General features: G+C 37.9%; 1 protein-coding gene across 2 annotated transcripts in view; it reads left to right on the forward strand.

Moving 5' to 3' along the window:
- VCL (vinculin) overlaps window positions 1-13,754 on the forward strand; it is a 104,978-nt gene that overhangs the window by 37,395 nt on the left and 53,829 nt on the right. For both annotated transcript variants that reach the window (XM_037905760.2, XM_043551790.1), the window contains exon 2: window positions 5,952-6,022. In XM_037905760.2, the coding sequence (XP_037761688.2) occupies window positions 5,952-6,022 (71 nt within the window). The remainder of the gene's footprint in view (window positions 1-5,951; window positions 6,023-13,754) is intronic.

Genomic DNA, 13,754 nt, shown 5'->3' on the forward strand with positions numbered 1-13,754 from the left:
CTAATCGGGTAAAGAATGTGAGCGAAGCCAAACAGCAAAAATTAAGATGTTTGTACACTAATGTGAGGAGCATAGGTAACAAAATAGAGTAACTAGAGCTACTGGTGCAGGAAGTGAAACCAGATATTATAGGGATAACAGAAACATGGTGGAATTGTAGTCAAGACTGGAATACAGGTATTGGAGGGTATGTGCTATTCAGGAAAGTCAGAAATAAAGGCAAAGGTGGTGGAGTAGCATTGTATATCAATGATGCGGTAGACTGTAAAGAAATAAGAAGTGATGGAATGGATAAGATAGAGTCTGTGTGGGCAAAAATTACATTGGGGAAGAAAGCTACTGGAGCCTTCCCTGAGATAGTGCTTGGGGTATGATACAGACCGCCGGGATCCGATTTGGATATGGATAGAGCCCTCTTTAATGTTTTTAATGAAGTAAATACTAATGGGAATTGTGTGATCATGGGAGATTTTAACTTCCCAGATATTCACTGGAGACAAGTGCTAGTAATAATAATAGGGCTCAGATTTTCCTGGATGCAATAGCTGATGGATTCCTTCACCAAGTAGTTGCTGAACCAACAAGAGGGGATGTCATTTTAGATTTGGTTTTGGTGAATAGTGAAGGCCTCATAGAAGAAATGGTTGTAGGGGACAATCTTGGTTCAAGTGATCATGAGCTAATTCAGTTCAAACTGAACAGAAGGATTAACAAAAACAAATGTGCAACTAGGGCTTTTGATTTCAAAAGGGCTGATTTTCAAAACTTAAGGAAATTAGTTAGGGAGGTGGATTGGACTGAAGAACTTGTGGATCTAAAGGTGGAGGAGGCCTGGAATTACTTCAAAGCAAAGTTGCAGAAACTATCAGAAGCCTGCATCCCGAGAAAGGGGAAAAAATTCATAGGCAGGAGTTGTAGACCAAGCTGGATGAGCAAGCATCTCAGAGAGGTGATTAAGAAAAAGCAGAAAGCATACAAGTAGTGGAAGATGGGAGGGATCGGCAAGGAAAGCTACCTTATTGAGGTCAGAAAATGTAGGGATAAAGTGAGAAAGAGCAAAAGCCATGTAGAGTTGGACCTTGCAAAGGGAATTAAAACCAATAGTAAAAGGTTCTATAGCCATATAAATCAGAAGAAAACAAAGAAAGAAGAAGCGGGACCGCTAAACACTGAGGATGGAGTGGAGGTTAAGGATAATCTAGTCATGGCCCAATTTCTAAACAAATACTTCGTCTCCGTCTTTAATGAGGCTAATGAGGAGCTTAGGGATAATGGCAGGATGACAAATGGGAATGAGGATATGGGGTAGAAGCCAAACTCGAACATCTTAATGGGACTAAATCGGGGGACCCAGATAATCTTCTTCCGAGAATATTAAAGGAACTGGCACATGAAATTGCAAGCCCATTAGGAAGAATTTTTAATGAATCTGTAAACTCAGGGGTTGTACCGTATGACTGGAGAATTGCTAACGTTGTTCATATTTTTAAGAAAGGAAAAAAGAGTGATCGTGGTAACTACAGCCCTGTTAGTTTTACATCTGTAGTATGCAAGGTCTTGGAAAAAATTTTGAAGGAGAAAGTAGTTAAGGACATCTATGATTGAGGTCAGTGGTAATTGGGACAAAATACAACATGGTTTTACAGAAGGTAGATCATGCCAAACCAACCTGATCTCCTTCTTTGAGAAGGTAACAGATTTTTTAGACAAAGGAAATGCAGGGGATCTAATTTACCTCGATTTCAGTAAGGCATTTGATATGGTTCCACATGGGGAATTATTAGTTAAACTGGAAAAGATGGGGATCAAAATGAAAATTGAAAGGTGGATAAGGAACTGGTTAAAGGGGAGACTACAGTGGCTCATACTGAAAAGTGAACTGTCAGGCTGGAAGGAGGTTACTAGTGGAGTTCCTCAGGGACTGGTTTTGGGACCAATCTTATTTAATTTTTTTATTACTGACCTCGGCACAAAAAGTGGGAGTGTGCTAATAAAGTTTGCAGATGACATAAAGCTGGGAGGTATTGCCAATATAGAGAAGGACCGGGATATCATACAGGAAGATCTGGATGACCTTGTAAACTGGAGTAATAGTAATAGGATGAAATTTAATAGTGAAAAGTGCAAGGTCATGCATTTAGGGATTAATAACAAGAATTTTTGTTATAAGTTGGGGACACATCACTGGAAGTAATGGAGGAGGAGAAGGACCTCAGAGTATTGGTTGATCACAGGATGACTATGAGTCACCAATGTGATATGGCCATGAAAAAAGCTAATGCGGTCTGGGGATGCATCAGGCGAGGTATTTCCAGTAGAGATAAGGACGTGTTAGTATCCTTATACAAGGCACTGGTGAGACCTCACCTGGAATATTGTGTGCAGTTCTGGTCTCCAGTGTTTAAGAAGGATGAATTCGAACTGGTACAGAGAAGGGCTACTAGGATGATCCGAGGAATGGAAAACTGGTTTTATGAAAGGAGACTCAAAGAGCTGGGCTCGTTTAGCCTAACCAAAAGAAGGCTGAGGGGAGATATGATTGCTCTCTATAAATATATCAGAGGGATAAATATCAGGGAGGGAGAGGAATTATTTAAGCTCAGAACCAATGTGGACACAAGAAGAAGTGGATATAAACTGGCCATCAGGAAGTTTAGACTTGAAATTAAATGAAGGTTTCTAACCATCAGAGGAGTGAAGTTCTGGAACAGCCTTCCAACGGAAGCAGTGGGGGCAAAAGACATATCTGGCTTCAAGACTAAGCTTGATAAATTTATGGAGGGAATGGTATGATGGGATAGCCTAATTTTGGGAATTAATTGATCTTTGACTATTAGGGGTGAATATGCCCAATGGCCTATAATGGGATGTTAGATGGGGTGGGATCTGAGTTATTACAGAGAATTCTTTTGTGGGCGTCTGGCTGGTGAGTCTTGTCCACATGCTCAGGGTTTAGCTGATCGCCATATTTGGGGTCAGGAAGGAATTTTCCTCCAGTGCAGATTGGCAGAGACCCTGGGAGTTTTTCGCCTTCCCCTGCAGCGTGGGGCACTGGTCACTTGCTGGAGGATTCTCTGCACCTTGAAGTCTTTAAACCATGATTTGAAGACTTCAGTAGTTCAGACATAGATTAGGGGTTTATTACAAGAGTGGGTGGGTGAGATTCTGTGGCCTGCGTTGTGCAGGAGGTCAGACTAGATGATCATGGTGGTCCCTTCTGACTGTAAAGTCTATGAGTCTATTATGCAGTAGAGCTGTTTGGGAATTTTTCAGAAACATTTTTTTGTCAGGTTTCAGAGTGGTAGCCATATTAGTCTGTATTAGCAAAAACAACGAGGAGTCCTTGTGATACCTTAGAGACTAAATACATTTGTTCGTCTCTAAGGTGCCAGAAGGACTCCTTGTTATTTTTTGTCAGGAAAATGCTGATTCATCAAAACAGTTTGTAGGAATGGGCTGATTTCAACAAATTTCTTGACTTGAATTTTTTTTAAATTTTCTAATAAAAAAATTCTTGTTTTTTCATTCAAAATGACAGTAAAACCATTTTAAAAAAGGCCAAAATCAAACTGAAATGTTTTGAAATTATCTGTATTTCTGTTGACCCAAACAAACTTTTTTTTTTCAAGTTTTTGGTTTGAAAAAATTTTGAGATTTCTACTTTTCTCATCCGAGCTAGTGTTTGGAAAAAATTTCAAAATCTCAAATTTTCATGGGATGGGTAAATAGATGACTTCCCAGCTCTATTATACCAACTTTGAATGCAAAAGACACAGATGTTTATAATTTATTTTGACTTGTTATAGTCTGCATATATGCAAAAAAGAGATTGAGAATTACCTCCACATGAAGTCTGGATATTCTTTTCTCAAACATTCACACAGCTCTGATGGTCTTCAGTGGGAGTTTCTGTTATGTATCCAAGGGCGGAAATGACTCCTGTACCTTGCAAGTGTAGCACTCCTAAGTTACAATATGTATGTTAGTGGTAAACGTGGACTGTTTTTTCGTGTAAGAACTAGAAAATGTCAGGGCTATATTTTCCTGTGTCTTGTCCCTGTAACGTTTAGAACTGTACTGAAAAGGTCAAATGGAGACAGTGCTGGTGAGCAGAGTGTAGCTTGCACTCCTGAAAGACAGTCAAGTGTTGAGGTTTCAGAATAGCAGCCGTGTGCAAGCTGTGTGTGTGTCTTATGGATTCTGACAAAAGTTTTAATAATATGCACCAGCTTTAACATCTCTTTGGTCCGGGAGTATAACTCAGGCAAACCTCTTCGGTTTAATGATTGTATGTTAAAATATATTTGTGGGTACAGTAAAAATTAGGATACAGTGTTGTCTTGTCTGTAGCTCAGGCAGTCCTGGAAGCACTTAATACAAACTAGTGTCTGGGTTAAAGACCTTCTGCTTCCCTGGGCCTTGCTGAACGGTTTATTCAGCTGGAAAATACAGTGAACAATGCAACTGGAAATACTCTGTCAAGTTTATGATCTCATAGACCACAGAGAACCAGCTGCTGATTTGAAAGATTTGTGTAACACAAGAGCTATTGTGTATGAAAACAGTGAATGTTTTTACCCTGATCTTAGTTTAGTCCCATAATTATTAACTGTAAGGGGAAACTTGTGCACCATTATTTTTGCCTGAGGATAATCTATAGTGTGTGTGTGCGTGTGTTTACTTTCTAATAGGCTAGTCAGGTCGAAGGGTAGAAGAGGGATTTGTTTGTTTTTTACCTTGGGGTCTTCTTTCTGATTCACATTTTATTGGCAAGCCACAAAGCTTATTGGGGATATAAAGTTCCTTCTCTTTTCTTGCATAATTGTGCAAGAAATGATGTTTTTTTTTCTTACAATTTTTGTAGGGGGAAAAACAAACTAGCTTCTTCTCTGTTTCTACATTGAGATTTAGTAGAGGTGTCACACAGGACATAAAATGCCTTTATTCATAATACATGATAATGTGACTAGCACCAAGGTCATGTTGGTGTACTTACACTAACGATGCAATGTCCAGTTATATTTGGCTATTAATATGTAGTTTTAAAAAGTGCTCTCATTTAGCATATACGCATGCTCACATAAGTGGAATCCCACAAACTCATAAATAAGATTGCTATAAGGCTAAATGTGCAACTCATGTTGTTTGCTTTATAAAAATGATTAGCTATTTTATTTTTATGGCTCAGTGCTGCAGCTAGTGTTCTTGAAATGCATATTACCTGTAAAAAAAGAATTGTCTTTCAGCAGTAGCGAGAATTGTTTCCTCGAAACTTGACTGCAGCAATTTTGGAAAGCAATGTTTGTATTGGTATTATTAATTTGACCAGATCTGTACAGGGAACATTACCATACTGCACCCCACAAAACTTGTACAGTGATTAACAAGCTGTTTATTGTCCATGAATTTAATGTTTTCCAAAAAGAGTAACCTTTTTAAAAAATCTACTATTTAGCACCTGTATAATGCTTTACATATTCAAAACTCTGTACCAAGGATCGGCAACGTTTGGCACGCAGCCCACAAGGGTAAGCCCCCTGGCGGGCCAGGCCAGTTTGTTTACCTGCAATGTCCGCAGGTTTGGCCGATTGCGGCTCCCACTGGCTGCAGTTCACCACTCCAGGCCGATGGGGGCTGCGGGAAGCAGTGCAGGCCAAGGGATGTGCTGGCTCCTGCTTTCTGCAGCCCCCACTGGCCTGGAGTGGCGAACCGCGGCCAGTGGGAGCCGCGATCGGCCGAATCTGCGGACGCAGCTGCTAAACAAACCGGCCTGGCCCGCTCTGCCGCATGCCAAAGGTTGCCGATCCCTGCTCTATATAAACATTACCAAAACTAATAAAAGGGGTTATCAGTTACTAGTTCCTTTTGTTGGTATATGATCTGATTGATGTAAGCATTAAACTGAATCCAAAGCTGAGGGGTTAAATATGACTCTTGGATTTTTCATACAGGTTGGAAAAGAAACAGTGCAGACAACCGAAGACCAGATTTTGAAAAGGGACATGCCACCAGCCTTTATCAAGTAAGTTTATCAACATATTCAAAATGTCTGCCATAGGTACAGGAACCTACATCTAGAAGTAAATTTTCTTTACAATGAGGGGGAGGGGAACTTTATTTTTAATGGCCTTTATTTTAATATGCCTTTTACTTTCCTGGTCTCATTTACTTGCTCAGGCAATGTCTACACTACCGCGGTAAGTCGGCCTATGCTACGCAACTCCAGCTACGTGAATAACTCTCCCGTCGACTTACCTTACTCTTCTTGTCCGGGGTAGAGTACAGGAGAGCGATCTGCTGTTGATTTGGCAGCCCTTCACTAGACCCGCTAAATCGACTGCCGGTGGAACCATCTCAGAGTGTCACTCCCGGCTGTAGTGAAGGCCTGCCCTTAGACAGAAACATTGTAGGCTTTTGCTAACAGGAGTAGCCAGATGCCAAATCTCTGCCAGAGATAGCTACTTTGCTAGCCTTTGCCTGTATGGGTAGCTTCCCCCCTTCTCCCCCCCCCCCCTCCATGGTACGTTTCTTTCCCTCTGGAGGGACACTGATGGAGGGCGCACAGTATTTCTCCGTGCATTGGTATTAAGCTGTGCTAAAGAGCTTTTTCTAACATTTAGTGCTGTTCTCCCCATAAGTGTTTTCCATTCTTTTGGCTGGAAGAGGAGTATGTCAGTGACTGCATAACCAGTTGCTGCATAACAGGACTTGGAAATATTTTTAAGACACCTAAAAACTAACTGAGTAAAAACTAACTCACTTCTAATTAAGTTCATGGCTCAGAACTGAAGATAAATGATTTTCTCCTCTGTGGCCTTGAGTCTTAAAAATGAAACATCACTTTTTAGTGGTCATTAAACTGCCACACCTGTCATTGTCAAATGACAAACTCTCATTGAAAAGACTTCCCTTACCCAGCCACCCCCATGAATTCATTGTTTTCTTTATTAGCAATTTCTGCTGGCACATGCTAAGTCACTGAATATCCTAATGTTTTCTTGAGAGAGAGAGAGAGAGAGACAAGATGCTCAAGAACTAGAAGCGGAAACTACTGAACCAAATACTAAAATAATAAACAAATGAGTACTGTGAGTGTGTGTGTGTATGGGAGGAGGGGAACAGAATGGTTCTCAAAGAGAAACATTTTTGAATAATTTTCTAAGATTTTGTGAAGATTTACATGCATGGCAGGGCTATGTTTATTGTTTTGGAGGCTTACATTTTTTGTATTGCTGCTCCTTTAAAGTTATGGAAAATGGTTTATTTTGTTGCCCTTTGCTGTCCAAGATGTATAGATAATAAAGTGAAGCCATGATTTAGTTGATACCCTTTGTTTAGGAGCGTGATGGAAGAAGCAGATGGAAGAAATTAATAACTTTCCTGGAATTTAGTGAGCCAGCACTGCTTTGTGGAAACTTTTTAAGTATCAGTCGTTAAGTCAGTATATGTTAGAGTGAAGCGGAATTGTGTTGGAAGTTTTGTGAAGGATATCTAAGCAGTAGATATTGGGTCAACCCTGAACAAATTCATTTTTAAAAATAAATATTTTGCCAAGTATCAAAACAGTTAGCAAAACAGCGTACTTGTACAAGACTGGGCTTTTATATTTTATCTCTGAAATGTTTGTTCATGTAGATGATTATTCCAGCTGGGAACAAAAGTAAAAAATGGATTCAAAAACAGGTATCAGACTTACTCGAGTCTTTTAAAATGGACATAAAAAAATCTGTATATTTGGGAAAGGGGCCTAAGCGGTCAGTGCACTGAATAAAGCTGCATAATTAATGGACCTCTGCCCACATGGGTAAACTTGGCTTACACCGAGAGGTGGTTGTTGGAGAGATTACTTATGTATTTTGTCAGTACAATATTTGGTTGGTGCTAAAATATAAATTTTTATAGAGTAATGGTTACAGTACAACTTTCTGGTCAAATCCTTTCTTTAGTTTATTTTAATGATTTTGATATGTCCCCTGCATTTTGCTGTTTCAGCATTTTTGAGGGGCTGCCAAGCTGGGGGAGGAAATGGAAGTAGCATCAATACATAGGTAAAATAGAACATGGTCACTTTTTTCTAATTGGGATCACAATATAAAGCAGTACAGGTGAATAATTTTGTTCCGTTGTCTTAAAATTTGCTTGCAAAGTAGGTGAAAAAGTTCTAGATTTTCTTGTTTTAGATGGTCTACTGACAGAGAAACAATAACACAACTTTATATTGTAGAATATGTTTTGTATATCTGTAGCTTTCTTCAAAAATTTTAGTGTTGTCAGTTAACTTTGATCATTTTGGAAACATGGTTTTAGTGACCTACATAGTTCATTTTGAAAAAAAATTTGCTGATGTTAAAATAATACTGAATAGGTATTTGTGACTGAAGCCAATGTATTTCATCACTAGGGTTGCAAAAACAAGTGCAGTCCACAGAAATGAGGTTTGTTAGATAAAAGTTAAGAGAAATGAAACTATTTATTGCCCGTGTCTTAAATATCTGAAGTGTTTAAGGAAAAATGAGCAAAATGGATTGTGATTTTACAATAACAAAAACATATAATCTTCATAATGACGTATACCTACTGTAACTTAACTTGTGCTGCCTCAACTGTGTTGTATTCCCTTATCTTTTGCTTGTAAGAAAATAACATGTACTGCCCACAAAAGTTAGTAATTAACGATCCTGAAGTCTAGAATACAGAGTTTACTTTTGCTGGTTAAATGTGCACCATTACATCACATTTCTTTAAGAGACAGTCTGGGTCTTTCAGGTTCTTTTGAGCATTTGATAATTTGATTAGATCATAACAGTGGCTAAAAGTATATTCACAGCTTTTGTTATAGACCTTATTCTGTTGTAAGAACAAAAGTAAAACCTTGGTAACAGGAGTGCATGCTTAATTGATATACATGTCTGACGTTGAATATTGCTGTGATACCTAAAGACCTCCAGACAGTTAATTATTCCACTACAATTGTGTTATTCCTGATTCTTTACAGAATCTAAAGAATTTAATATCTGAACATAAAAATTGTCGTCATAAATATGCAGACTTTCACAGAACCACCATTTTTGATGAACACTGGTGTGCAGTATAATAAGTACAAATATATCAATTATGTAATTTGGGTTATTTTTGGGGCTGTCAATTAATTGCAGTTAATGCCTGTAATTAACTGAAAGCAAAATTAACTTTTTTTTTCTGCGTGTTAATCACATAGCTTAACGGGGACAGGAGGCATTGGCACCGAGGGAGTTGGAGCAGCCCCAGCCCGCAGCTCCCTGGGTGGTGGTGGGGTTGGAGCAGCTCCCGAGCAGGGCTGAAGCCCAGAGCCCCAAGCCATGATCCTATATTTGAAAATATAGAAAACCCCAAAATTATTTAAATAAATGGTATTCTAATATTGTTTAACAATGTGATTAAAACTGCGATTAATTGTGTTTAATTTTTTTAATCACTTGACGGCTCTAGTTGTAACTTTCTTGAGTTACAAACTAGCTACCACAAATGACATCCTTGTGGATGGGTTATGAACTATTTTAATATCTTTTCACATGGCTAGGTTTGCTTTGGCACACTTACTAATGGAACTAAAATAGAGGATAGTGTTTCACATAGATACCTATGTAGTTAAATAACTGTTCCTTAATTACTAATATTGAAATTGTATACTAAAAAATGATTAGTCTTTACTATTGCTGTGCCCAGAATTTGCAGCAGAGAGGGCTCTTACATTTTATTCTCTCGTTAATAACAAAAATGCTTTTATCAGTAAAGTGACCTGACTTTTTTGTGTGATATGGCAAAACTGTAGAAATTTAAGACCTTGCAAGAAATTGGTACTGTCATTTAAACAATGTTGAAAGTATGTTAGGTACTTTCAGGAATGAAAAAATGCTCCTTGTTATGATGAGTTTATTGCAGCTACATTTTAGTGTCTAAAATGCAGTATCTTTCACTTGCTGAATATCCTTATTCTTCTAATGATTTATCATAAGGTTCTATGCTATAGCCCTTCATCATAGTGCCAGGGGATAATCATTAAATTCAGTTCAGGGAACTTGGAGCTTTTTTGTGGAAAATGTGTAACCACTTTACCTTGGGCTATGACCCTATCAGATTGGTTAGGCCAGGTCTATATTTGAGCTGGAGATACTCCTTACAGATCTCCTGCTCAGTCTGTTGTAGGCAGTGCTACTAGTGAATTAAATAGATGGCACACTTCCATTGTAGTTGGTATTGAGGGATGGCTTTTATGATGTTAAATGGATCTATCTTGTTAGAAGTTTCATATTTTGTGTGAGACCCAAAAAGGTCATGATTTCTTATGAGGCGTGCCATGGGAATTTTAGTGAAGGCAAGAGAAGAGTCTCTGAATCCTGTGTCCTAGCTGAATGACACTTAAGTAATTAGTTTCATTTGGACAAAGGGTAGAATTTTCAAAGGCTCCTAACTTCCGAGATACTTTTGGAAGTGAGATTTAGCAGCCTAAGTAACTTTGGATGAAACTTTCAAAAATAACTTGAGTGTTAACTTCCTGTCCTGACGAATTGTTTTGTTTCTACATACTATCAACCAATTGCCCTAGTCCGTTTCAGAGGTGGATAAAGAGATCATTGGGTGTAATTTGTTTCACATGGGATCCTTTGGGATGAGCGCTGCTGTAAAATGATATATTAAGACTGACTCTTGCTGCTATAACGAGCGGCTTGCAAATAAAACATTTCAGAAGAGGTGCCTGTGGGAAATAAGGTTTGATTGGTTATTTGAGGTCATGTTACAGAATATGAATTGGAAAAGTTGAGCAAAGACGCAAGTGACTACAGAATTTCATTGAACCATTGTTTGTATGTGTGTGTTTTCCATATAACTACCAAACCTGGAAAGGATTCAGAAGGCACTACTTACTTTCATGCAGCATTTTTATAGAGCATTTTGGAAACATTGAGGAATTACCTAGCATTCAGCAAATGGTATTTAATTTTTCAGGCTTGTGTCCTGCTTGATTTTAGGTTTAAATATCTGTTCAGTATGAGGTATTCTATTAAAATATTTGAACGTTATTTTAAATTTATCACTAACTTGACAGCAGTTTGACAATATGTTGTAAAACTTCCACTCTACTAACTAGATTGCTGTTGGTCAACTTTACATTGTGTTCCTTGTGGTAAATGTCACTGTTGCTATAAATTGCAAGTGTACCCTGTGCACTTATGGAAACTAGTTTCTGAAGAAATGATAATTGATTGCTAAGAGTCCTTTAACATTTTTGTAATTATGGGAAAAGCTTGAAACTGCTCTAATGTCAGTAATTCCAACAGAATGATGCAAATGTCATTGACTGTAATGAAATGTAATATAAAATAATTGTACCAGAAGGGAAGTACATCAGAGAATAAAACATGAGAAAGATATATCGGCACACCTGCAGCAATTAAACTTTATCTTTAGCAACTGAGCTTTTGTGTGGCATTTAAAATTAAGGATTGGCTCTGGTGTTTAAAAAATAAATAGACGTTTTGACACATACGGATCCAATTACATCAAAAGTCATCCTAATGTTCTGCTCATGTGTAAAAACAAGAGTATCAAAGTATATTTATATATAATTAATCTGCCCTATAAATGTGGTGTTGCTGCCTGGTGTTACAGCAGAGGTGAGTTGACAAGTCTGGCAGTCAGATTTGTAGAGCTACCATTTTCTTTCTAGTGGCATTTCCATTTCAAATTATTGTCATTAGCATGCATTCTGTATGTTAAAATGAACAAAGCTCCCCCGCCTCCAAACCCTGAAAAATAGCCTTGATGTTAGCAGAGAAGTGTTAGATTAGTATTTTTGCTTTACAGAATGTATAAACTGACATTAATATAGGTTGAAGGGAAACTGCTCTCAAAATCTTTGAGAAAAGAATAAGAAATCTAAACACTAGATGTAAAAAATAAATCCACTCCTCCCCCTGGATTGGTGTTGACAAAATCTTAGCCTACAGTCTTCCCTCAAGTCCTCCAATAATTTTACTGGGTGGGAGAAAATAAATTGAATCATAAGTTGTAATTAGTTCATTACTTAACTATTTATATAGCATTGAGCATAAAAAAGAATGAGTTTCTAAACATTTTTTGTCCTTTACACCTACCCACAATCTACCTACCTGAAATTTGTGTTGGCATAGTAATTAATCTTGTCTAGATAATTATGGATCCTCTATTTGACTTTTTGAAATAAGAGCATAAGATATGAGAGAGTTGTCTTCAGCCAATAACATCTGAATGATTTTGTAACTTAAAAGCTTTGTGTTCTCTGGTTGAATCCAAATCTAGCCGTTAATTTTTGTTCAATTTTTTTAACATACTCTATATAGATCCCGTTGGAGGAAAAAGCAATTGAGTGTTGTGATTGTGTTTTCTGAATGTCTTTCAACTCATACTAATTTTTTTTAATTGGGCAATAAATTATTTTGTTCTTTTACAAAACCCCATTCCTGCAGGCAGAGGCACAGAATCCGAAGTTGCAGTATTTTGAGAGGACTTGGGCTTTGTACAATTAAAACACAAATCCACCTCTAAATCTTCTCAATGTTTTTTAAATTAAAACTACATTGCAGCTAAGAAATTCCATTCACATGCTGACATGAAGATTTAAAGAGTTTTTACTTTTACATCAATTGCTCACAAATGGGAAATACAGCCCTGCCTGCACTGGAACTTTTATACAAACGACCATGAAATTCCGCAGTGCAAATCCAGCAGTTTTGAGCCTATTATTTTGATTTGGGTGGATAGGTGACCTGTTTAATGCCTTCCTTAGTGTGGCTGAAAAGAAAAAATATGACATAGTTTAACTGCTTTCAGCAGTGGGAAACTAACTTTAGTGAAGAATGTTGGACTGAAAGTTACAATTACATTTTACACAGCAGAGACCAGATCATTCCTGTTTTCTGACTCTTGTTAGTCTTAATGGATTTTCTTATGCAATTGTGACTATTACCCCTAATGAGCTGACCAGATGTTTCATTGTAGACTACATCTTGTGATAAGGTCTGTTTGCTGGCCCATTTAAGTCTACTCAGGGGAACCGCTGGCTGAAAATCTTGTATTGTTCTGACACAACTTTTAAGTATTATGTTTTATTTCTTAGTGGGTTCAGGAATATAGGATGGATTAGTCAATTTTCAATGATTTCACTGCTCTCAGCACTGTGTCTCTAAATGCTTATTAGGAGGAACTCTGGTCATCATGAAGAAAGTTAGGTATCATGATCCAGTTTCTTAGTGTAGTAAATCTTGGTTTATCTCAGAACTGGTGTAGTAAGAGTTTCATGTTTGACTGAACTTTATTCAAGGATAGCTTAAAATCGAATTGATGGATGACACTTAGATTCTCCTTACACTGATCTTATGTCCTGCGCTGTACTTAACTATCTTGTGGGAGGAAGCCAGAAAATGGAGGGAAATCCATGAGCAACATAATCAGTGTCGTATCTCCAGGAAGGTCCTGCATCTTAATTTGTATCTGTTACTAGGCCGGCAATGATTACCCAGAAAGTTAGAATGCGTCACTTTAACAGTACTCTGTTTGATGCTTGTTATAGGCTCCCAAAAGTGGGTAGCTGGGGAGAATAAGTCTTGTAATCTTGATGTCCTCACCCTTCCTTTTGTGAGCTTCAAACACAGAAGGGATCTGTGATCTTCAAGTACTTGTCCAAGTGTATTCCACCATTGGTGCATGTGTACCTCATGTACTCCAGTTTGTACTCT

Source organism: Chelonia mydas, chromosome 7 (genome assembly GCF_015237465.2).
Source record: "Chelonia mydas isolate rCheMyd1 chromosome 7, rCheMyd1.pri.v2, whole genome shotgun sequence".
Classification (NCBI taxonomy): Eukaryota; Metazoa; Chordata; order Testudines; family Cheloniidae; genus Chelonia; species Chelonia mydas.